The sequence below is a fragment of the Engraulis encrasicolus genome, chromosome 16, assembly GCF_034702125.1.
Source record: "Engraulis encrasicolus isolate BLACKSEA-1 chromosome 16, IST_EnEncr_1.0, whole genome shotgun sequence".
In the NCBI taxonomy this organism is placed as follows: domain Eukaryota; kingdom Metazoa; phylum Chordata; class Actinopteri; order Clupeiformes; family Engraulidae; genus Engraulis; species Engraulis encrasicolus.
This window is the reverse complement of record NC_085872.1, coordinates 38,324,878-38,350,423: the sequence shown is the minus strand read 5'-3', so window position 1 is coordinate 38,350,423 and position 25,546 is coordinate 38,324,878. Positions and strand designations below refer to the sequence as shown.

The 25,546-nt window shown below is 42.9% G+C and overlaps 1 protein-coding gene across 1 annotated transcript in view; it reads left to right on the top strand.

The window, feature by feature from the left end:
- LOC134465740 (protein WWC2-like) overlaps positions 1-19,938 on the top strand; it is a 59,219-nt gene extending 39,281 nt beyond the window's left edge. The window contains exons 11-23 of the mRNA XM_063219572.1: positions 1-107; positions 2,846-2,966; positions 4,809-4,889; positions 6,050-6,136; positions 8,421-8,613; positions 9,012-9,131; positions 9,342-9,436; positions 9,797-10,025; positions 11,327-11,494; positions 12,032-12,124; positions 13,028-13,291; positions 16,695-16,822; positions 17,470-19,938. The exon at positions 1-107 is cut by the window's left edge and continues 561 nt beyond it. Of these exons, the coding sequence (XP_063075642.1) occupies positions 1-107; positions 2,846-2,966; positions 4,809-4,889; positions 6,050-6,136; positions 8,421-8,613; positions 9,012-9,131; positions 9,342-9,436; positions 9,797-10,025; positions 11,327-11,494; positions 12,032-12,124; positions 13,028-13,291; positions 16,695-16,822; positions 17,470-17,536 (1,753 nt within the window). The 3' untranslated portion in view covers positions 17,537-19,938. The remainder of the gene's footprint in view (positions 108-2,845; positions 2,967-4,808; positions 4,890-6,049; positions 6,137-8,420; positions 8,614-9,011; positions 9,132-9,341; positions 9,437-9,796; positions 10,026-11,326; positions 11,495-12,031; positions 12,125-13,027; positions 13,292-16,694; positions 16,823-17,469) is intronic.
- The last annotated feature ends 5,608 nt before the right edge of the window (positions 19,939-25,546 follow it).

Genomic DNA, 25,546 nt, shown 5'->3' with positions numbered 1-25,546 from the left:
GGGCTTCTTCGAGAGCGCACTGGTGTTTGATCCAGAGAGTGAGGATAAAGACGTCGGTGACGTACTACGGAGGGTACCCTTGACCACCTTACGAGAAGGCATGACAGGTGAGCAGAGATCTAGGCATTTCAGTACTACACTTACGTGTACTACATACTTGATTTCGATTCAGCTGTTCTTACCTATCCTCAATAACAACTAAATTTCCATGCCATTACACTTGACTTTAGTAGTCGCTTAGAAAATCAGAGGTGATCAGTAAATTAATTTACAGTATACAATCATCATCAGGGTGAATCGTATTATTGTTGTAGGCCAGACGTCTGCATGTATTGTGCTACATTTGAGTATGAAAAGCAATGACTCATTCGGAGACATCTAGGAGACCACAAAGGGGAAAGAAGTGGGATTTACTTCCCTACTTTTAAATTATAATGTCTAGTGCTAGGATCAAGGAGGTCTATATATACTTACTTACTGTATCATTGGGTAGGATATATAAATTACAAGATCAACACATCAGCAGAATTCACACGGCAACAGATTATTGTTAAATTGTGGATCGGTTTTGGCGGGTAGTACTGTAGTAGGCCCACATCTTAGGAACGGAAGTATTTCATACAAATGCAGTTCAGCCGTTAGCTTTGTATTCATTAGCTCATAGCTGCGCACATTTCGTTTGTGTACATGTGAGAGCTAAGCTAATCTTTATTGGACGATTTTATTGGAACTTTATTGGTGCTTTTGAACTCTCCTGTTCTAAAACCCATTGATGGTGGGATGCTGGCTCCACTTTTGCTGTTGTATTTCATCACTCTTCTGTGCTGACACACAGCCAGCTTGGAGGCAAGTCAAGTCTCTGGATGCACTTTTACACAGAGGCAGTTCAATGGTGCATACCTGATAATAACAACTGTCTGATATCATCACAAGGTATACACACAGGCACACAGGCACAAGTGTTCTTTTAGCATCTACTCTAGACTTCTATCGTTTCTTCTATCGTGCTGTCTTTTTTTCGGGTTGCATAATATAGTTTCATGTCAGTAAATTCCAGAGTTATTGACAATGATCGTTCTTAATTTTTTTCCTGTACATTTTTGGTTAAATCAGTTTTGGTGTGTACACACATTGCATTTATCATTACGGTAATTTGGGTTCACTACATTACCTCTTAACCGCAACCTCTGTATGTTGACCTGACCTGGGCTGCGTTTCCCAAATACATTTAAGTAGTAAGGCTAAGCAATACTTAAATATGAGGAACAGTACTTAATATGAGGTTTCCCCTAGGCAATGTATCACATCACTAAAAGTTTATACATACAATTTTTATAGCCTACATACAATATCTGAAATGAAAACACACATGCAATTAACACATTTGTGCAAAGTGTATGTGCAAGTTTAAATAGTGTTTGTATAAACCTTTAGTGAGGACCTAGTTCTGATATATTGCCAAAGGTGCACCCAATACTCAAATACTAATACTGTTTTTTGAGTACTTGTACTCTTTTTTGGGAAATGCAGCCATGGACTCTCAGTGAGTGAGAAGAATCTGTACTGAGACTCTGCAGTCTGTATTGACTTGGCTTGAGGACACAGATTTTTGGAATACTGATTGGTTCTCATGTATGAGATCTTGGCTAGGGCCCTTTTGGAAAAGAGGCAACTGCCTCAATGTGACTACCTAGTAAAATAAAGGAGAAAAAAAGTCTTCATGCCAGATCAATGAAAGTACTTCATTTGTGCACTTGATGACAGGCATTGTAAAAAAAGAAAAAGAAAAAACAAAGCCTCACATATCCGATAAACTTCCCCTCAATCGGACTTTAGAGATTCACACCTCAGCTTCAGGTGTTCCCTTTTTAAAATTTAACAGAAAGGAATTTTCAGGCAAAAGGTGCTCTACTGAGAACGGACAGTGCATTTGACCTTGGGGTAACTCAAGACATAATAAAAGATTTAAGCCCACCGTTTCCCAAAACAGGAAGGTAAGGGCGAGAAATGCTCTTGTTGAAGAGGACATGTCAGTACTCCCTTTAGAATAGGTGAGGGTTTAGATCATCTATTGTGGAGTGGTTGGCTAAAACAGGTATGGCAGACAAGTGCAAAATTGGTCAACCAGGCTGCTGTGCTCTACGAGGGTCAGTATATATTTTATTTCAGGAATCAAACGAGAATGGCCAAACCCTGGTTGAAAAATATTTTCAGTTATTTTAAAACAAGGACCAGGGTGACCAATGGTAAAGGAGTGAATGTCAATGTGTGTAAGATTATGATGTCTTTTTAATATCTTTATCCTGGAGGGCAGGTACATTGGAAGAAAAATACCATTCTGTCACCGCACACGCACACGCAATATATCTGCATTGTGCTGATATACTGAAAGCAGGTGCCCTTTCATGGAGTACACAAGATTCTGGTGGACCTGTCTTTGTGGTCTCATCTCAGCAGATTTGATTTGGTCACTATTACAATATTTTTTACAAATGTATTTCAAGACACATTGCCGTAGCAAAAGTCTCTGCTACCTGTGGAAAGCTTTCTTCTCTCTTTTCCGCCGTGTCTTACTGTAATACTGACTAGTGTTTCCAAGTGTAACACTGCCATCTATGTGCAAATTCTGGGTACTACATCCACTTCAGTGGAAAAGTGTATTTAGTCTGTTAACATGCTCACATTTTGTTTTTCATGGCTAATAACTGACCCATGGCTAACACACACACGCACGCACGCACGCAGGCACGCAGGCAAGCACGCACGCACACATACACAAGTATAAATATAATGAATCAGACGGTCATTCAATTTGCAAGTCTCCTATTTCTCTTTTTTTTTCCAGATGTGGAGTTTGCTCGACAATCTGCAGATTCTTTGGAGAGCAAGCCAGCGTGCGTGTCTGCTGCTGTATCAGACGAATCTGTAGCTGGAGACAGTGGCGTGTATGAGGCCTCTGTTAAACGGTAAACTCATCTTCCTCCACTACTCCTATTCCACTTGCTCTCTCCTCTCCTCCTCTCCTCCTCCTCCTCAAGGGCTTCTGTTTTGAACTCTCTCCATCTGCTTCCTCCTGTTTTACAGTAGTCGTCTCAGATTTACGGGTACGTGGTTCAGTAGCAAGCTGTTGAGATAAGTGCGGACAGCCTACTTTCTTTTTCCTGAGTCTATACACGTTCTTTTGGGGATCATTCTGCTCGTGTTAAAACAGAATTTCATCTTTATTTTTTGGGGGGATTTTCGTCGCAACTTTTGAGTGTGGTATTTTGTCAGACTTTTGTCAGACTTTATCTACTTTTAAAGACAACTTGACCTGTGCTGACTGCATGGGAGCTTGGGCTGTCTGACTGAGTGGGGTCAGATCTGGGGTTGGCCACAGCAGGCATAAGCTGCAGTCCTGAAGTCCACTCACTCGCTCGCTCCTCCACACATTACACATATTACCTTTAACACACTCGCTTCCACATTCTTTCTGCACACACTGCAGGCGAGTGACTTAAAGTTTATTACGTATCTGTAGACACAAGTAAAATACTTCTTGTGCGAAGATGTCCTTAAATAGCTCCATGGGTTGAATAGCAGCAATTTCACATCACATTTTACTGCCAGGCATTATTGTGAGGTGAGTAAAGCAGTGCTGACTGGGTGATAAATGTTGTCTACTTATGTTAAAAAATACATGGTTACGAACCTACTCTCCTACCATAGTGTTATTCTGCACTGGTACCACAGGGTAATCATCTTATGCATAATCATGACAGTACAGTGACTTCATAAAAACAACACAGTTTTGCAAAGAGTAGACAAGGATATTTCATACAAGCCAAACTAGGGAAACTGAGAAAGATCTCAGGGAAACAAACGTGCTTGTTTAGCATTCTGGAATTTAAATGACACAAAATTGATAGTTGCTGTTTGTGTTGTGATATTTCCCCAATAACATGGCGTCTACAGATGTAGAAGACTTGTAGTTGTAAAAAATGCTATTGTACTTTTCATCGACCAAATGCTGGTGCAGATTTGTGAAGCGTGACATTGTTTTTTCTTTTGAACTCATGCAATCTAATTAGGCTGTTGTGAACAGAAAGGTTGTGCACATCTTATTGATCGTCTGTGACCAGGCTCAACATTGCATGTAATTATTCCCAACCTGTATAATCTACACAGATTTTACTTGTAAACTGTGAAAGGTCATCAAAACGGAATTAAGCACTTGAAAAGGCATGAAAAGGTTTTGATGTTGCTTGTGAAAAATAGATACCAAGGTTTGTTTCCAGGCAAAAGGGATATTGTTTAGTTTCCCTTTTTAGCTCCACTGCTGTCAGTTCACTGTCAACTACAATGGCCCTTGCTTCCAGCATTTTTCAGTTTTTCTGTTTTTCATTTGGCTTTGTCTTGGACTGTTTACTGCCTTTGTCTCCGAGTGCTCTGTCCTCTCACAGTCCGTCCTGGAGTCTGACTCTCTCCGCTCTCCCTTCTTGCTCTTTGTCTGGGGTGGTTTAATTAGAGCACTTGACAGGGGCAGGCTCCAGCTCCCAGGGTGCTTTGCTTCAGAAGGGGCCTCACCGTGTGTAATTAATCTGATCAGAGAGCCCTTCGCCCACCCCCCACCCCCTTCAACAGGGACAGGAAATGAAAAAATAATAGCATCACTCTGAACTCATACCCAGGTGTGTGTGTCTGTGTCTGTGTCTGTGTCTGTGTCTGTGTCTCTCTCTCTCTCTCTCTCTCTCTCTCTCTCTCTCTCTCTCTCTCTCTCTCTCTCTCTCTGTGTGTTTCTGTGTGTGCGTGTGTGCGTGTGTGTCCAGGTCAAATGAAGCTGAAGACCCTGTGTATATTGAGGACGAGCCAATTCTACCCGAGTCAGCCCAAGTTCAGCTGGGAATGAAGTGAGTAGAAATACACACCAACTCTCATACACACATAAACAGACCCATACTGTTTGGATCAGAATACTAAAATGCTCTCCTATCCTTAATAATACCACACAACGGTGCACCTTCTCTTTCGCCAGAACACTTTCCCCAGCCTTGTGAAGTGCTTTCCTATGACTCCTGGAAGTTATTCCTTTGAAGGGGTAGTTTGGGTTAGGATCAATGCAGTTTGTTGTGGTAATTGTGCAGCAGCAGCTTGGAAGACACATTAACTTAATTTGCTGCCAGAGTCCTCGGCCATTATGTGCATCTGCTGCCTTTGCAATTCACATATGTAAGCACAAGAGTGTTTGTGTTTGTTTGTGTGTGTGTGTGTGGGGATGTGTGGGTGTGGGTGTGGGTGTGGGTGTGGGTGTGTGTGTGTGTGTTCTACACCCTTCTGGACTATCAGCTTCCATCCTCTCTCTCTCTCTCTCTCTCTCTCTCTCTCTCTCTCTCTCTCTCTCTCTCTCTCTCTCTATCTATCTCTCTCTCTCGCACACACACACACACACACACACACACACACACACACACACACACACACACACACACACACACACACACACACACACACACAAACATTATTTCAGATATAAAGGCTGACAGTTGCACACAAGGGAAGGCAAAGAATACAAATGCTGTCCTGCCTTCTGTTTGTCAGCATTAAATATTAAGTATGATGTAATGTGCTTATTAGGTGTGATTTGACTCCACCAAGTATTGATTGGGCTCATCGATGTTAAAAGGACACCTTCGAGAATACTCAGCTGGACAGCATTGATTGGACGTGACGTTTATTAGCTCTTTTTGATTGGTTAGTGATTTGGCAAAGGTCAGTGCTGCTGTTATTGCTGCGTTCAGCAAACTTGAACGCAGTGCAGACCCCAGCATTGTCCTCCAGAACACTGGTTAACACTGCGTTGTCTGCAAATGGACGAATCGAGAAATATGAACATTTAAGACAAATTACGTTGGGTCAATGTTAAGCTAAGTAAGTCATAGTGATTGTTCTTTTGAATTGAGCAAATTTCAGTTTGCATTCTCTTCTGTGTGGTGCAGTGAGTGTGGCCCCTGTGCCTGTTTGGCCAGCGAGCCCTCCTCCTGACCCCTCTCCTCTCTCTACCTGTGCCCAGGTATGATGCCTCCACGTCCAGCCTCATCATGGTGCTCATGCAGCTTCAGAACCCCACTGCCTTGCTGGTGCCCCTGGCAACCAAAGTGTGAGTATACATTCTGGAGTTACAGTACATGCAAGTTCTGTCTGTCTGTCTGTCTGTCTGTCTGTCTGTCTGTCTGTCTGTCTGTCTGTCTGTCTGTCTGTCTGTCTGTCTGCCTGTCTGCCTGTCTATTTGGCCATCCGTCCATTTGTTTTACTCTGAATGTCTTAACTGTCTGAAATGCTTGATTTGTGTATTGTGAGATTAATGCTTAATTGTATGTATGTGATGAAACTGAAGACAAATTTCCACATTGTGGACAATAAAGTATTCGTATTCGTATTCGTATTCGTATTCGTACTGCCTAGCTATACTCCAAGCCAGGAGTCTGCCATGAGGAAATGCACATATAATCTCTTCTCATGCTCAGTAACCATGGGGTTGCCATGGTGCTGAATGCAGAAGGTGTGAGCTCACCTAGTATCGTCTGTCGTGGCACATCTCTATGTGCCACCTTCTGAGTTTAGGGGCTGTGGCGAGGAGTTAATTTCCTGAGACCAAAGTGAGTTGCAGATGCCAAGTTATCACCGCTGTGCTTTCATCTCTTCATTTCGCTTGTGAGATTGCACACTTAATTTTTCTCTATAGTGAGTGTGCGTGTGCGTGTGTGTGTGTGTGGCACGTGTGCGTGTGCGTGCATGAGTGAATGTGCACACATGTGTGTGCGCGTGTGAATGTGCACACGTGTGCACGTGCGTGTGTGTGCCAGTGGCGTCTCCACTTGTTGTGGACGTGCAAGATAGGCTGTTACTGTGAAGAGCAGATGTGTGACCTGTGTGGGTGCAACTGTGAGGGTGAGAGAGAAAGACAAAAAGCGGTGAGAAGACCTGGCGGAGTGTGAGATGTTGGAAGCCATGTGCTAGGAGGACGGTGTGAGGGTGACAGTCTATGGATTTGCACTTCGGTCACACACACACACAGTGTATAGTGTCTCACTGTATCCCTTTCACTAACACACATAAGCAGACACATGCAGACATTACTCATTGCTTTAAGCCCTAATCATATAGTCAAAAGCACGCAATTTGTTTATCCAGCAAGAAGCACATCCCTCCATATATATGCGCGCGCATGCATAGTATGTGCACACATGCACGCGTGCACACGTGCGTGCGCGTGCACCCGAGTCCAGGTGCTGCTGCATCGGTAGGGGGCCGATGTGGGCTTGCCATGTTAATTATTTATCTGGACTTCTCTCCCTCTCCTCTCTCCCTCCCCTCTGTGCGCCAGTCAGTGCTGTTTTCATGTTTCTTTCATGCCGGCAGAAATTAAAACCGGGCCTAATCCCTTTCTCTTATGTCGCGGAGCTTGAAACGGCCGTTCGTGTCAAATTGAACAGCGGGACCACCCCTTTGAATCGGGAGCAGTCTGAAATCTGTCCCGAGAACATGGCGATAAAACTTAGCAGGAGGCGTTTTAAGTGTTTCCTCTGGTTTTTTTTTCTGTCTTCATAATTTCTCTCCTATCTTTCACCATCCTGCCAAGCTCCCCTTCCTCTGCTTAGTGTGCTTCCACTCTCTTTGCGTCTGACGTCGTGTTCGTATCTCCCCCCCCTTCCCCTTTCTCTCTCTGGCTTCTGTCTGTCTTTATGTCCTTCTCGATCCGTTTTACTCCGTACTGTGTTCCCTTCCGTCCCTCCCTGGCTGTCTCTCTGCTCTATCTGCTCTTTCTTCTCTGCTTTTTGTGGATAAGAAGCGGGCTTTGTTGTGGGTTCATTTCTTAAGCTCCATACACATTCAGATTTGGCGAAAGATCGCGGAAGATGGAAAATGTGTGGGTGTGGCGGGTGTTTAAGTCTGTGGCTGTGCTACTGCTGCAACAGGGTCTGAGCTGGGGTGGGTCTGTCCAAACACCAGGGCAAGGAGGCCTTGTACTGGCCCTGCAGTGGGCATGCGGTGGTACGACGTTGCAGTCATTTGTATGGATTTGTGAGATTGGTTTTATTTGTACATGAGGACATTACTTTACTGAACGAGACACCTGTCTTTTTAATTCTATGGGATAACAAATATTTAATCTTTCAACATCCCCTGTGGCAAGTTACCACCTTCAATTATAGTATACTTACTGTATTCTAAGTTATATGCCAATTATGGAAAATTCCAGTTCCATTCTTCCCTCAGCCCATCCAGTTGGACATGCGCTACACTCTGCCTTTGTAGTCACTAAAGACATTTTGCTGAGCAAACTGCCCTCTTCTTGGCCCTGAGTTCACATATAGACCTCACTCGTCTCTAGTCCAGCAGCTCCCAGTTGTAACCCCAGTCACCTGCTGTAATCCCCCCAGGTACCTGCGTGTGGCGCTGCTGCCCTCCTCCACCGACATCAGTTGCCTGTTCCGCACACGGGTGCATCCCCTGGCCGAGCCGCTGGTATTGAATGAGGTGTTTCGCACTGAGGCTGCCATGCCACTTCTGCGCCTCAAGACACTACGCATCGATGCCTGTGTGGTGGGCCACACACACTATGAGGAGTGCCTGGTATGTGTACACATGTTACAACGCATGCAACAAACACACACACACACACACACACACACACACACACACACACACACACACACATACACACACACTCACTCAGTTTACCTGTAGCCAATGTACTAGGTAGTAGCTGAGTGGTGACTTTGCTGATGGTAATGTACAATGTATTTACAATTCCAAGACTGATATTATATAACTGTTAGAAGTGAATAAAGCAAGGGGTAAGGTTTATTTTCCATTAGTTAGCTTAACACGTGAGCACTACTAGTTCACCATAAGTTGTTTTACTTGTAGCTTGGATTTCAAAGTGGGCAATTTAATTTGTTAAATTTCACATTTACTGCTCTTAAAATGATCAGTCTGTACTGCAATGGTCTCTGTTTGTGTGTGCACAGGCAGGAGTGCAGATTCCTCTGATTGATGTGAATCTGAGTGGAGACATGAGGAGTGTGTGGCACAGCCTGCTTCCTCGCAGGAGAGTCGGCAAGGAGCGGGCTCCCCCACCTCTAGACCTGGTTAGTACCCTGGGGAGGGAGTGGAAGTTGGTGAGAAGCTGTTTGACAACCCGGGTGGATCTCTAAGTGTGTGTGTGTGTGTGTGTGTGTGTGTGTGTGTGTGTGCGTGCGTGCGTGCGTGCGTGCGTGCGTGCGTGCGTGCGTGCGTGCGTGCGTGCGCGCGTGCGTGCGTGCGTGCGTGCGTGCGTGCGTGCGTGCGTGTGTGTTTAGGATGCTGTGTCAGCCTTGCTGCAGAGGACCTCGACTGAGCTGCAAGCTGTGGAGCAGGAGCTGGCGGCTGCCGGGGAGAGCTTGGGAGAAGAATGGTGAGATTCTGAACTCTCCGTCACACAAACACCCACCCACTCACACACATCGGGACTCACTAGTTTGACGCCCTCTCGTGACTTCACATGGTAATCAAACATTTCAAACAAGCGATTTAAGGTTAGGGTTAGGTTTAGGGTTAAGGTTAGGGTTAGGGTTAGGGTTAAGGTTAGGGTTAGGTTTAGGGTTAGGTTTAGGGTTAAGGTTAGGGTTAGGATTAGGTTTAGGGTCGTATGACGTAAGCGGTAAGTCACGAAAGGGCGTCGAACTAGTGAGTCCCCACACACATCCACACACCCACACACACTTTAACACCACTGAGTAGTGCAGCAGCCGTCTCAATACGTTGTCATTCTCAGGTTGGCCATGTTGGAAGAACCGATTCTGGGCGAAGAGGAGCAGGAAGAGACTGAGGAAGGAGAGACTCGGAAAGAGAAAGGTTGTGCTGAGGCGGAGCGTTGCGAGGATTCTGATGGCGTGCATTCAGGCAAGGACAAAGTCAGACGGCCAGAGGACGTGGAGACAGCAGAGGGAGGCAGTAGAAGTGACGACGAGCGCACTCCTCAGGTGGCCCAAGGGCCAGCGCTGGTGAGTGTGTGTCTCTCTCTCTCTCGCTCGCTCACTCGCTCCTCGCTCTCTGCTTTTCCCTCCCACCCCGCCCCATGTGTGTATGCTGGTAGACACTGTTTTGTTGAAGGGTAAGCAATATTTTTTTTGTTCCAAGTCAGGGCAAAGGGAAAGGCGGATCATTCATCCCTGCCCACAGGTTGATTATCATATTCCAGCAGTTTATGCTTTGCAAGGCAGACCAATAATCATAAAAATGTGATCAATCATAGGTCTCTCCATTTGTGTAGATGTGTGGGAATTTTTTACTGTACCGATCTTTTATAAAGCACTATATTTTCGGAATTATATTGAACTTTTTTTTTCATGGGAAACACCTTGAATACCTGATCAATATTTTCATACATCCAATGCACACCTATTTCAGGGTATGGTATGAGGCAACTGTTATCCGGTCTGATATGATGTGTGAAGCGTAAAAATGACAGTTTAGCTGTTTGGATTTCGTACCCCCAGGAACTTGGTAAACTCTAAATGTGCTCTTGCTTTCCTACTTTAAAACTGGTCCTGGCACTGACTTTTTGATCTGAACTTTTATCCTCTGAAATAAAAAGAATTCTTTTGAGCAGAGTTATTTACTTCCATCTAACTCGGTATGTGTGTGTGTGTTTGTGTGCGTGCGTGCGTGTATGCTTGCAACTATTTTTTATATGTGCGTGCATCTTTGTGTGTACACATGCATGGCCGTCCATATACACCCAAATCGCTCCTCTGCTTCTTACTGTTGTTCTTTAAGGGGTTGACTCAGGCCAGTAGTATTAGCTAGAAATGCCCCCCGCTTGCATCAGGATCATTCCTTGTGGACCAGCCTGAAACGAAAGCTATTACCAGTTAAATAGTGCAGGACTGGCTGCCTTTGTATCGTCAAGGTTGCAGCACCACGTATCCAACGAAAGAAATTCCATTACCATGGCGTGGGGGGAGGTGGGATGAGGGAGTCTGAAAATCAAGGTCTGTGCTATTTTGTACCTAGCTAGCCATTCAGTAGCAATGGCCAGCATCCCCCCCCCCCCCCCCCCAGAACACCAAGGTCAACACTCTAGCGAGGTCTCGGACTCCAATTTAACAGAAGATTGGAGGCAGCCGGAGCTTTGTGGGGGTGGGGGGGGGCAGCTTAACCAAACCACTCCACTCCAAAACATAAATGCACTCCTAAAGCGTGGCGGACCATCACCTCCATTATGGCGAGGTCAAAAGCCACAACCTCTGTGCCCATTTGACATATCCCTTCACCCCTCTCCTCTGTGTCCCCCCATGCCCAGGTGGACAAGGAGACCAACACAGAGCAGGGGCTGCAGGACGGGGTGTCGGTGCGCCCCAAAGAGAGGTCGTGCCTGGGGCCGCGCCAGCAGAGAGGTTTCGTCAGGAACAGCCTGATCCTGCGCTCTCAGACCTTCTCTCCAGGAGAGCGGAGCCAGTATGTGTGCAGGGTAAGACATACACACTCCATACACTGCGCCATAGTGTCATGCAGTGAAACAACACCAATGGCACGTATGGATAGTGTTTCTCAGTGCTGTTGTTCCAGTTTGCTGACTGGCTCTACGTTTGTAGTCGAACATCTACAGTAGTGCCTGCAGCAGTGTCTATGTGCTGATTTGCATTCATCATGGCTTAAAAATGAATGGCTGATAAAGTACAGCCTTGTGTTACATGGCAGATCGCGTGTGTAGAAACTGCCTTGAGGAAAATGAAAGCTTAAAATTGTTCTCTCTACACCGGCTAAGATCATTTAAGGTTCTGCTTAAGGTAAGAGCAAGAAGGCAGGCAGGTAACTTGCCTCGGCTCAAAGGTTAAGAAGCCTGTCGCCACATACATCGTCCATCCCAGACTGCTATCCTCTTGGCCAAACAAGGCCATAGACCCACATTTGTCTCACACCAGGAGACGCCTGATCTTTACTGTTCAGGCCTGTTTGGTTCTTTGGGCTGTTTGAAATTAATCCTCACTCCTTATTTCCTTGGCAGTTGAACCGGAGCGACAGCGACAGCTCCACGCTATCCAAAAGGTCACCGTTCATTCGCAATGCTTCGGAGCGCCGCAGTCTACGAATGAAAAGGGTATGTGAGGTGGTGTTATTTGTGATTGTAGCCATTGTAATGATTCATTTTGCTTTGTCTGGCCCACGTGTGTACAAAACCCTTAAAGGTCACGGCCCTGATCAATTGGAACATCCTGTCTCTAAGCACAGCAAACCTCCCATACTGAAGGATTTATGTCCACCGTATAGGTGGATATCGGCTGTCATAATACCATAAAATTTGAAGTTATAGTTGGAACTGTCATCACTCTGTGGAATTTCTCAAGATGTCCATGGAAAGTATAGCAATGACTGGCCTTAGCAAAGCAGAGCCTTAACCCCTTAAGACACTACATTATGAAGGAGCTGTTACCAGAATGGCAATGACTAAGTTGTAATGTATTACTAAAGGCCCCGTGCGCTGTCATAGCAGTGTAGTACTATAGTAGTTAACTTTCAATGTCTATTACAGCGTGCCGCAGAAGGTACGGCGTGCATTAAGGGGCTACCATGTCCAGTGCTTGTGGGACCCAGGTTGTGTCAAATGGCAGGATGTTTGTAGCTTTTGGTTCAGTTTTGCTTTCTCACTGAAATTGACAACAAACTTTTCCTTGGAGATGAACCTGAGTTTAATATTGTCTGTAACTATAGTTTATAGTCAGATCACATATATTGCGTTCATACCCACCAGCATGGAAGAATGATTGGGCTGCCCGCCCCGGTAGAGATGTGAGGTCGTACTCAATTAACTACTCGAATCACCATAGCGCTGCCTGGTGGGGGACATCTCCTCCTTGTTAAGTGAAATTAAACGTGAAGTGAAAGTTGAGGACATTCTTAAAGTTTCAACCTAATGCATTGCCTAACGCTAGTTGTCAGCTGGCGCGTTTTAACCACACACACACACACACTGACTGACCCGTGCCCTGTCCACTTCCTACAGCCGGTGGTGCACACTACGAGCTCGAGGCAGACGGTGCGCACCTCGCTGGACCTGGAGCTGGACCTGCAGGCGTCGCGTACGCGACAGAGCAGGCTGAACGCGGAGCTGCAGACGCTGCGGGAGCTGCGCACGTGCATGGAGGCGCTGAGGGACGGCGCGGAGACCGCGGGGACGGGGGACGGCACCCTGCCGACAGCGCAGCTACCCACCGCCATGCTGCAGGACGAGCGCTTCAGCAGCCTGCTGAGGCAGGCCGAGAGACAGGTGAGACACCATCACATGCGTGTGTGGGTGTGGGTGTGTGTTTCAGCTAGTGTGTGTGTGTGTGTATGTGTGTGTGTGTGTGTGTGTGTGTATGTGTGTGTGTGTGATTAAATTGGACAAAAAAAATCAAGGAAGTGCATACTAAAGGCCACACAGAACTACTGAAAGCCTAAACCAATATTTTCTTCTTATTAATACTTTTCAATGTCATTCCTGCTAGCTTTTCTAAAATTACCCCTTGTGGTCATAAATCGCGCAGGTACTATGAATGAAACTACACACTGTAAAAGTAAACTTTTTATGTGTGTGACACTACATTTAGTTTTTGTGGTGGTTCTACACATGTAGGTCTGATATGGTAGAGGTTCCTATAAAAACAATTCATTACACAATTACTGAGATGATTAAGTTCGGTTTGGTGCTCTTACATGTTAAGCATGTACATTTTCACTGAGATCAATCACAAAATCAACTAGAAATGCATTCAGAGAAAGCAGACCCCCGCCAAGGAAGTTCAGTTCGTTTTGGACATAGGTGTAGAGTCCTGATGTGGTTTCATATTTAGGCCTATACTGCCCTACAATCTTAGAACGCAGTAACTCTGAAAACGGCAAACTGAGAAAAAAGGCTTCAAAGTTTTCCATATGGCGCGACAACTGTGTTGTCGGTAAATTGGTGGTGACACGTCCTGGTAATGCTTGTTTAGGATAGAAATTTAATGCACACAAAAAAAACAAAAAAAAACAACATTTATGTGTCTTTTTGCCACAAAAAACAGAGTTACTGCGTTCTTGGCTGGTATTACTGCCAGAAAATGGAGTTACTGCAGGAGTTACTGCGTTCTTAGCTTGTATTACTGTCTACTCCCAAACCAGTCCCATTGGAACGTGCAGCAGTAACTCTCCGACTTACTGCGTTTTTGTTTAACCTTTTTTGGGTCATTTTTTCACTTTCAAAATGAGTTTTCTCCAAAACGGGACAGTGTTGGACCACCATTTTTGGACACAAGACAAATGAGGTAGTTTAGAACCGATTTCCGATATAAATTTTTTTTCGACCATTTTGAGTTACTGCGTTCTAGTATTGCACGGCAGTATAGGCTACAGTACATAGCATTTGTGTTCAGGTAATTGAACTGTCAAGTCGTAACCAAATTATAGTTCTATCTGTCTCTTTTATCATTTCCATGTCCTCTAGCTGTGGTCTGTTTAGTTCACCTTTGATTGTTTTATTGGCAAAGTGATTGTTCATGCTATAGCCTATGCCTTCTGTGATTTGCAAATGCACTTGAGCCTTAAAGCTCATTGCTACATATTAGTCACATTGTTGATGATTGGCAGCATGCCTTTCATTAGGCTACCATCTAAAACAAAATACAAATTAAATAGTACAATTTTCATTGGCCAACACCCGTAGTAGGCCTACATATATACAGTAGTGCAGCGGTCCCCAACGCGCAGTAATAGGCCTATTATATTATAATATTATTATATATTTTTTTGTAATAACAAGACAACATACTGTGGCTACAGAGCCGTTCACTTAATTATTGAATCAGAATGAAATGTGCAAGAATCCCCTTATCCAGTGGCAGTGCATGGATGGTTGTGGAGTGTCAGTTATTGTTTTGGGCTATTTCGTAAGGCTAAACAAACTTTTGAGAGGTAAATCCAATTCTATCATTTCTAGCTGTTGCAATATCGTGACACCAACGTTGTGGTGCAAACGCAATTGCTTAGCGAGAGACATGTCGACTCGACTGGCGGAATCATTGCCTACCCCGACACTACACTTGTTGGAGAAGTTCCTCCTACCTGTGAATAGGCCTAGCCTATGGGAATCCGTTCATGAGGGTTATTGCGAGCTGGTCTTGGTACTGTGGGCAGTTGATCGGCACCCGGGCCTGCTCTCTATTTCGTATTGAAAATCACTGTTCGCCGCATCTCCAGCGTTCATTCGTTATGAAGTCTAGGTCTATGGAATGTTTGTAGTGCTGATGGCTTCAGTGCGCGGGGATTGGGGAAGCAGCAAATCACCGTGGTGCTGCTCAGGGCTCCTCCTCAGTGGTCCTTGCGCACCCTGTGGTAGGCCATGTAATAGTAGCGTGACGAACACACACACAAATTCGGGCGATCACATAACCTCCTGGCGGAGGTAACTATACAAAACCGTAACCTCGCAGTTTATTAAGTGTTGTTTGCCTGACGCATCTGGTGCCAAAAAACATTCACTACATGATATTACTACCGTAGTGTGACCTGATCATAGATCATATATTAAAAGTAATGTATTTAGTGCCAGCATTTACTTGCCTGAATGAATGGCGTTTTATGGATATCACCCAACATCACCACGCCTAATATCTTTGGGAGTGCTCCATGGGTGAGTAGCAAACGGTATTTTACATTTTCAATAAGGGCCTGATGGCAAAAAGAAACACTCTTGTCCTTTAAGAAATGAGTGTTTGATTTCAGAGAAACTTTGCAAGACTTTGACCACGGTGGCACATTAAGCTCATTTCAATTGGTTTTTTTTGTGTGTGTGTTTTTTTGTTTGTTTTGGTGCCAAAATATGCCAGTTGTAGCTGGTGTGAGGTGTTCTCCTCATGCATATGCGTACATGTAAAGACACACAGTACATGTATGATGCTGCCATCCTTGTGTGCACGTGCACTGGCACTTGTAGCATATTTCAGCTTCCAAGGCACCTCAAGGCACACTGCACAGGTGATGAAGCAGGCAGCCAGCATGTGCATAAGCTCCAGCCAAAACATTACATCAGCCGCCAGGTATATCTGTCCCTGTTATTCATTCCCAGGCTCGGAAGGCACTGGTTAACAACACCACGGCCAACCAGACCTGTTTTACTGCAGGGCGATACTGAAAGTGGAGCAGCAGACATCTTGTTTGACTTTGTAGGATTATGGTATTGATTTTTCTTTTGGGGGAGGCTGTAGTTTTAAATCTCAGCAGGTCTCGAGGGCTGTTTTTTTTCCCGTGTCCCTGTCTTTATTTAGTGTGACTGTGCATGTGTGCGTTTCTGTGTGTTTTCCCATGTGTCTTGATTATGTGTTGATTAAATGCTGTCTGTCTGTGTTTGGATTTTTGTGCAACTTTGTTCTGACCTTGCGCTAGCCTTGAAATGCAGGCTGCTATGGAAACTTCCACAGGGCACTACACTTCTTCAAGAGTTCAGGGTACATTCAGTTCTGTCTGGGTTTGGATGGCCCTGCACAAAATGAATTTCAACATTGAAGAAAGTGTCTCCAATTAGAAGATTGTGTTTTACTTTCTGCCAGTGTTGAAACAACACTGCAAAATATACAGTGTATTGACACATTCCCCACCCCCTGTCTGTCTACATCTCTCCCTTTTCCTCTGTAATTTCCTCACCACAATGTCAGGCTGAGCAGTCAAAGGAGGAGCAGAGGCAAGAGCAGAAAGCAGAGAAGCTGATGAGGAAGGCCTCCAAGGACGTGTGCCGCCTCCGTGAGCAGAGCCAGAAGGTCCCTCTGCAGGTTCAGTCGTTCAGGTGAGATGTCCTCCATATGCCCATCAGGGGAAAAGTATAAAACGTGTGAGTTATATGTATGTCATTTGATATTTGAGTTGGGACTCCAACTTAGTTAGTGGCCAACTCACAACTCCCGCGAGGGGCTTCTATGCTTACCAGACTGTCTGGAGTGGCAGAGGAAGTCAGCCAACCAATAGTTATGATCTGCTTTGTAAAAGAGTCCACACCTGTAAGCTTTGGGCCTTGAGCCGTCTGCCGACTAGTGAAGGTGTTTCAGCTCCCCACAGTGGTTGCAGAGTGTCACTGCATCTCCTGTTCTCACCTCCATGTTTATTTGGCATCTTGTGGCCAGGCTCCTGTGAGTGAGCAAAGACAGTTGCACTGCCACAGTGATCTACTTAATTACGACACGAAATATTTGGTCAACAGGTTTCTGTAAGGAACCTAAATTCTATATAATTAATGTTGTCGCTTACAGTGAAAATAATCTTTCCAGGGGCTGCATACCATATGACTGTGTTAATGCATGAATCATGTCTTGCCAGATGATTGTGTGTACGGAACTTGATCTTTCTTCATCAAATATGCCCTGCCTTTATCTTTCTCTATGGGTTTCTCACTGTCGTTTTCCTTTTCTCTCTACTTTTATTATTTTCTGTCTCTAGGGAGAGGATGGCCTACTTCACACGTGCCAAGATTCATATACCCTCCTTGCCAGCTGATGATGTATAATGTCATTTTAAAGCAAAACAATGAAGTATTTTCATTATTTTATTTTATATAGTATATTCATAGTATAGCATATAAAATAAATATAAAAAATATAGTTTTTCATGATATAGATAAATGTATTTGTATGAGTAATTTTTAAAGCATTTCCCCATACAGAAAACCAAAGTAGTGTAATTTTGGTACGTGTCTGCAATGAAGAGCTTGTACTGTTTTGTGAAGTGTGACTGGGAAGAGGCAGGGTGAGAGGAGAATACTGTGGAAATCATAGCTGTTCTCCAAGTTAGTGCCCATGTACACACAAACCTCTGTATTGATGGATGCATGCATGTACCTCTGTATGTTAATGTCTGTATTTGTTCACCTTGAACAGAGACTATCTGTCTCAGTGTTATTAGAGTGGATGTGTGTGGTTAGGGAGGAAAAGAGAGAAGTGTGCATGTTTTGTTCAAGGCTAATGCTTCACTTAGGTATTTGTGCGTGTGTTTTAATCTAACACAAGCCTTGTTCTTTTGAATGTAAGCAAGCATTGCCTCCTTTTCTCTACTGCACTGATTCTCTCTCTCTCTCTGTCTCTCTCTCTGTCTCTCTCTCTCTCGCAAGGGCTAGTGCTATCAGTCACCTCAAACGTGTCAATTGTGTTCAATCAGCACTGTACTCTCGCCCATATAGTGATATTTGACAAAAAAGCAAGATGAGCAGTGCTGAGTTTACAAGCCTGTTTTATAGATGCCAGAGGGGATAAGAGGCCCAAGAAACAATTTTGTTAAGTACAGTAATGTTTTTTAAGTCTCTCAGCTGCCTTCCTATTTCTTGTGTTTCATGTGCTTTCTTTTTCAAGACATCTCAAAATGTTGAATTTTTTGTTGTTGTTACAGTTGTGAAGTTGGAAACTAAATATTTCTGTTTGCCTAAGATGAGCAAGATCTATACAATTACATTTTACTTACAAAGATCAGGGGGATAGAGTGTAAGCTAGGTGCAGAGGTCGCCCCTGTTGTAATTTGTTATCATTCTTTTTCCAACCTGAGCCGGAAGAGACAAGAACTGCAGCATTGCTTATCCTAATTGGTTGAGTTTTATCTTTGGCTAGAAAGAAAGCAACATTGTGTTTTAAATGAACGATGCCCCTTTACATCTGTCGCAACAATGGCCATTTTTTATTTATTTATTCCCCATATGTCTGTCTCTTAGTATTTTTTGTTAGTGTTATGTTCCCCCCAGAAATGCTCTAAAAAATGTTTGGTCTTAACTGTATTTTTTTTCAGATTGTACTTTTTAAGGCAGATTTGGCAGCTAATGCATGGTATGTACGTGTGTCTGAGTTACCTGATCATCAACATACCATGTATGGGCAGTACAATAACACGCATGCAAGACACTGTTTCAAACAATATTCACACAGGAGGTTGGAATGTGTGAATACAAACATACAATATAAACAGAGTTCTTGTATGGACAAAATAGTTAAAATTTAATTCTGCTATGGTTTATTTCATCATACCTCTGGCACAACCCACGTCTAATGTTTTATCAAGTGCTCATGTTAAGACATGTTTTATGTTTGATGCGCTTTTGTTTATTTTAGATGACTGTGACCAAAACTACACTGTGGTGAATATGTCATAGCCTGTCAACTAATAACTATGAAGTACTTCAAAGATTATGTGTACCGCAAAACAACATCTAAAATTATGAAGGTGATTCCGTATTTGCAAGAGCCTCTATGTCTGCCTGTGTTGGTGCAGATATGTCAGATCATGTGATCCATCCTGTTAAGCTAAATGTACAAAAGTGTTTTGCAAAGCTTGTTGCTTGCTTTATGTCTTTTCATAGAGACAGTTTTCTTTTAAAGATGTAAACATGATTCATGAAGATATATAAATCCATTTAATTTTTTTTTTGTCTTTTGTCTTTTTTTTTATTTTTACAATATTTAATGAAATCTCACATTTGTAAATATTTGTATTACTTTTGCATATCTGAATCAAAACTACAATGTGCTTGTAATGTAAATGCTTTCTTGAAATATCTTACAATCTTGTTAAATGATTTTGTTTAGAAAATGGCCACTATTGAGGAAGTAGCCACTGAACTAAGGCATGACTCTTTTGACCCAAATGAACTTCATTTTCTTTGTGGCCAATTCTATGCAAAAGAGTCATTTCCCCACGTGTGTGTATGTGTGTGGGCATCTGGGTGTGCACACACGTGTGGATGTGAGTCCAGAAGATGAAGAAAAGAGAAGAAGACTGATGGACTGCAAGTATGTGTATGGGCTATACCTGTGTGTTATATGCACAGCCATGTGGATGTTACTGCACACTTTGTCTTCTTTCTGCACCTTGTACATGTTCCTGTAATTGGTTAAATATGATTTATACTAAATCTGTTCTCATGTGATTATTCAAAAATACAACAAATTCCAGAGACACTATCCACCACTGTCTTTCTATGGGCTACTATATCACTGATTTATCTTACTCCTGATTTATCTCACTCAACCAAAATGCAGCAGTCCTGTTTCTCAGTTTAACAGTGGGCGCTGCGCAACAGGTTTGTTTGGGGCAAAATTGAAAGAATAAAACATTTCCTGTTACACCAGTAAGCAACACAAACCTTAACCTGTTATGTGTGTGTGAGAGTGAGTGAGTGAGTATGAGTAAGGGTAGAGGAAAATAATGTGTGGGTTTTTGACTGATGGTTGTCCAAATTGGCTCCTACCCGGTTTGGACTGGTTTGAACTGAATCAGATTGAACAAGACTGAAATGGTCTGAACCACTTTTGAGCCCATTTTAACCTTTTTGGAGTAAAGTAGTTTGGAGCACTTTGATCTAGAAAACCTGTTCAAATCAGTTTGAACCAGTTTGCACCGATTTGATTCAGTTTCAAGGAAACCAACTTGACCCAGTTGGAACCAATTTGGATCCAGTTTGTTTTAGTTTGAAGCAGTTATGCATTGTGCTTCAGCTGTGTTCGAAGTGAAGCTTTCTGCTCAAAGTCAAAGGCATGACCACTGGCATTGTTTGATTATTTTGTTTCATGAGAAGACCGAAATATTGACACTTTTCTATGAACATTGTGCAAAACCAATTCATGGCCACACTTAGACAAAATGAAAAAAAAGTGTTGATTGTAATAGGCATAGTTGCATGAAGTTTTACCTTTTATTCTCAAAGATGGCTATATTGCTTTATTATTAGTTATAAATGTTGTCACGGAAATTAAAGGGCAGCTTTTATATATAGGTTCAAAAGAAAAAAAATGTAAGAATAGAGGTTTTTACTGGTGGGAAGCAGTTGAAAATGGTGTGGGAAAATGTATAATGGAGTCAAAAGAAAAAAAAAATCTTCATGATTCCTCTGAACCCTGAAAACAGGAAGCAAACATCCTGTTGATAAAGGAGTGTTTGCAAGGCTTCTGCTGAGAGAAACAGACATGGAAGGCAGGTGAATCCACATTCTGACCTGCTGAAGAGCATGCAAATGAGTATCACACAAAATGATAACCACAAGAACAGAAAAAGCATCAGACAACAACAAGTGTATAAAAGGTGATTCATAAAACCCTACCTATGTTGGTAGGAGTTAGCCCGGGATCCACTTTCCTGTGGCGCCTTGTTGGAATCTTGAGTTATCGCATGAATAGATATGACATTTTACTTGTGGGCTATACATTCATACAATTAACAAAACATTGCAGTTGTCAAAACAGGGCATTTATACCAAATTACACACATTCCAAATGTGTATATTGCAGAAATTGATCTTGGGCATCTTTGTATTTTTTGGCTAGAAAGCTCTTCAATCTCAGCCATCTTTTTTGCCTAGATGTTGCCCAGCCCTTGGGGCTGCTGAGGCAGCAGCGACTTCTGGAATAGTCTAGTGCAGATGTTCCTTCTCCAATGCTGACAGTAAAAGGACATTGACTGCATGTCTGCAACCAGAAAGGGGTTCCTGAGGTTTTCACCTGCTCGGAATTCTCACCGCACACAGTTCCATCTCCACCTGTCACGTCAACTGACAGCAAAGTTGGAAGGTGGTCAGCAGATGTGGAGGTGGAAGCAAAGGTGTCTGTTTGACTTGGAAAGTGGTGGGTTCATTACAATGGCAAATTTTCCAGTTATGGTCCACGCGGAACTGAGACAATCACATATGTTTTTTGTTTTTTTTAATGTAATTTTATTGCATTTAACTCGTATGCATAGGCTGCCAGTTGGGATCTTGATGAGGCTATTTGTCATATACTATACGGTATGTCTTCTATATTGTATACTATAAAAAATATATCTTACAGTATATGTTTTCTATACTTTCTATACATTTTCTTTTGTATAGAACACTTGTGTTTGGGTGATTCTTGGAAAATGTGTACTTTTACTGTTCATGGGGTCCATTTTTAAAAAATTGACTAGAATAGAATTTGGGGATTATTTCACTTCCTATGTTCACTTCAGCATAAAACCAGCTCTGACAAAATTTAACACCGCTCTATTTTGATATTTTCCTCACTTTTCAACATCTTTTAGGTTGTCACACACCCAGACTTTTATACTTAAAGAAATGTATTTGAAAGAAAATTATGTAAACTAGAAATGCATTCTCACAGAAAATGCTGGAAGCGGGCTTGCCTTTTGGGGCAGAGATGAGACAAAGTACTATTGAGAAAACAAAGCTAAAAGAAATCTTGGAAAAACTCCATCCACCCAGTCAGAAGTTATGGGCCAAACAATTCAGCCATCTTGGATTCAGCCATCTTGAAAGTGTTGTAGCTCTGCGTTTTGGGGATATACTAAATGACATACATGGTATTTTAAGTTGGCTAAGGAACACTGCATATGATATAATTTTGAAAATCAACATGGCTTCGAGCGGGATTAGAACTCACAACCTCCATATCTGTAATCCAACCCCTTTGCCATTGATATTAAATGACATACAATACATGATATTTGAAGTTGGCTAAGGAACACTGCATATGATATAATTTTGAAAATCAACATGGCTTCGACTGTGGTTCGAACCTCCAACCCCCATATCCCTAATTCAGCACATTTGCCATTCATACTAAATGACATACATGGCATTTTAAGTTGGCCAAGGAACACTGCATATGATATAATTTTTAAAAATCAACATGGCTTTGACTGGGATTCGAACCCCCAACCTCCATATCTGTAATCCAGCACATTTGCCATGCATACTAAATGACATACATGGCATTTTAAGTTGGCCAAGGAACACTGCATATGATATAATTTTGAAAATCAACATGGCTTTGACTGGGTTTCGAACCCCCAACCTCAATATCTGTAATTCAGCACATTTGCCATCCATACTAAATGATATACATGGCATTTTAAGTCGGCCAAGGAACGCTGCATATGATATAATTTAGAAAATCAACATGGCTTCAGGTGGGATTCGAACCCTCAACCTCCATCTCTCTAATGCAGCAGCATGCATTACCACTAAGCCAAGCAGCTAATTGTCATGCAGAGTCCAGCAAGACTATATTACATTGCATTGCAGAGCTGAACAATAGACTTCTAGAATGCTTGCTCGCACCTGCTCGTTAAGAATAGAATCTTGAGACAGTGACAGTTGAAATGGAACACTTCATTGGCTGCACCTGTTGTGATTGACTGAAAGACAGTTAGTATTGAGCTCTAGACAGGGGAGAGGATGAGAATGAGTTTTTTTGTCTTTACAACATCGTTGTAAAAAAACTAAAAGGAGTTGGCACGTGTCCTTTTCACAGATCGGAGTCATGCTTGTGATCTCTCTAACAGTCTTTGAATGAAGTTTATAGGTGAAAGGGTTCAGGCACAAATGGACCTCCGTGTGGGACATGCGCTGATCTCTTGAAAAATGCACTTTTCGAAAGAATGGGATTCTCCATAGAGCCAGGCCTGGTTTTTTTTACAAACCTGCCATTTAAAAAGTATTGGGAGTTGGGAGATGAAACTTTCACAATTTGGAGACATCCCATAGAGCTCGCTAACAACGCGTCAACTAAACTTCTAGGTGAAAAAGTGATGTGTTGATGTTTTATGACCGAAAAAGCCTCCTACACTCTAATCTTTAGAGTGGCGGAACCTTGGTTCATGAAGGTTCCAGCATTGTTTTCAATGGGGACCAAAGCTTTCACAAAATCGCCAAAAACGGGAAAACGACAAAAGACACTGAAAAGCCTATTAATATACGCGATCTCCAAGCCGAGCCGGTCGTTTTAGTGTTTGAACGGTGTCTCTATCTCGAAAGGCCTAGGAGGATATCCATTTTCTATTTTTACTGTCCCCCTGCACAAGAACGATAATAATAAACTAGAAATGCATTCTCACAGAAAATGCTGGAAGCGGGCTTGCCTTTTGGGGCAGAGATGAAACAAAGTACTATTGAGAAAACAAAGCTAAAAGAAATCTTGGAAAACTCCATCCACCCAGTCAGAAGTTATGGGCCAAACAATTCAGCCATCTTGGATTCAGCCATCTTGAAAGTGTTGTAGCTCTGCGTTTTGGGGATATACTTAATGACATAGATGGTATTTTAAGTTGGCTAAGGAACACTGCATATGATATAATTTTGAAAATCAACATGGCTTTGACTGGGTTTCGAACCCCCAACCTCAATATCTGTAATTCAGCACATTTGCCATCCATACTAAATGATATACATGGCATTTTAAGTCGGCCAAGGAACGCTGCATATGATATAATTTAGAAAATCAACATGGCTTTGACTGGGATTCGAACCCCCAACCTCCATATCTGTAATCCAGCACATTTGCCATGCATACTAAATGATATACATGGCATTTTAAGTCGGCCAAGGAACGCTGCATATGATATAATTTAGAAAATCAACATGGCTTTGACTGGGATTCGAACCCCCAACCTCCATATCTGTAATCCAGCACATTTGCCATGCATACTAAATGACATACATGGCATTTGAAGTTGGCTAAGGAACACTGCATATGATATAATTTTGAAAATCAACATGGCTTTGACTGGGTTTCGAACCCCCAACCTCAATATCTGTAATTCAGCACATTTGCCATCCATACTAAATGATATACATGGCATTTTAAGTCGGCCAAGGAACGCTGCATATGATATAATTTAGAAAATCAACATGGCTTCGATGGGTTTCGAACCCTCAACCTCCATATCTCTAATGCAGCGGCATGCATTACCACTAAGCCAAGCAGCTAGCTGTCATACACAGTCCAGCAAGACTATATTACATTGCATTGAAGAGCTAAACAATAGACTTCTAGAATGGCTGCTCGCACCTGCTCGTTAAGAATAGAATCTTGAGACAGTGGCAGTTAAGATGGAATCCTTCATTGGGAGCACCTGTTCTGATACTAACTGACAGTTAGTATTGAGCCTTTAACAGGGGAGAAAATGAGAATGAGTTTTTTGTCTTTACAACATCGTTGTAAAAAAACTAAAAGGAGTTGGCACGTGTCCTTTTCACATGCTTGTGATCTCTCTAACAGTCTTTGAATGAAGTTTATAGGTTAAATTTTTCAGGCACAAATGGACCTCCGTGTGGGACATGCGCTGATCTCTTGAAAAATGCCCTTTTCGAAAGACTGGGATTCTCCATAGAGCCAGGCCTGTTTTTTTTACAAACCTGCCATTTAAAAAGTATTGGGATTTGGGAGATGAAACTTTGACCATTTGGAGACATCCCATAGAGCTCGCTAACAACGCGTCAACTAAACTTCTAGGTGAAAGTGTTGATGTTTTATGACCGAAAAAGCCTCCTACACTCTAATCTCTAGAGTGGCGGAACTGTCGTTCATGAAGGTTCCACCATAGTTTTCAATGGAGACCCAGGCTTTAACAAAATCGCCAAAAACGGGAAAACGACAAGAGACATGGAGAAGCCTATTAGTGTACGCAAGCTCCAAGCCGAGCCGGTCGTTTTAGTGTTTGAACGGTGTCTCTATCTCGAAAGGCCTAGGAGGAGATCCATTTTCTATTTTTACTGCTGCCCTGC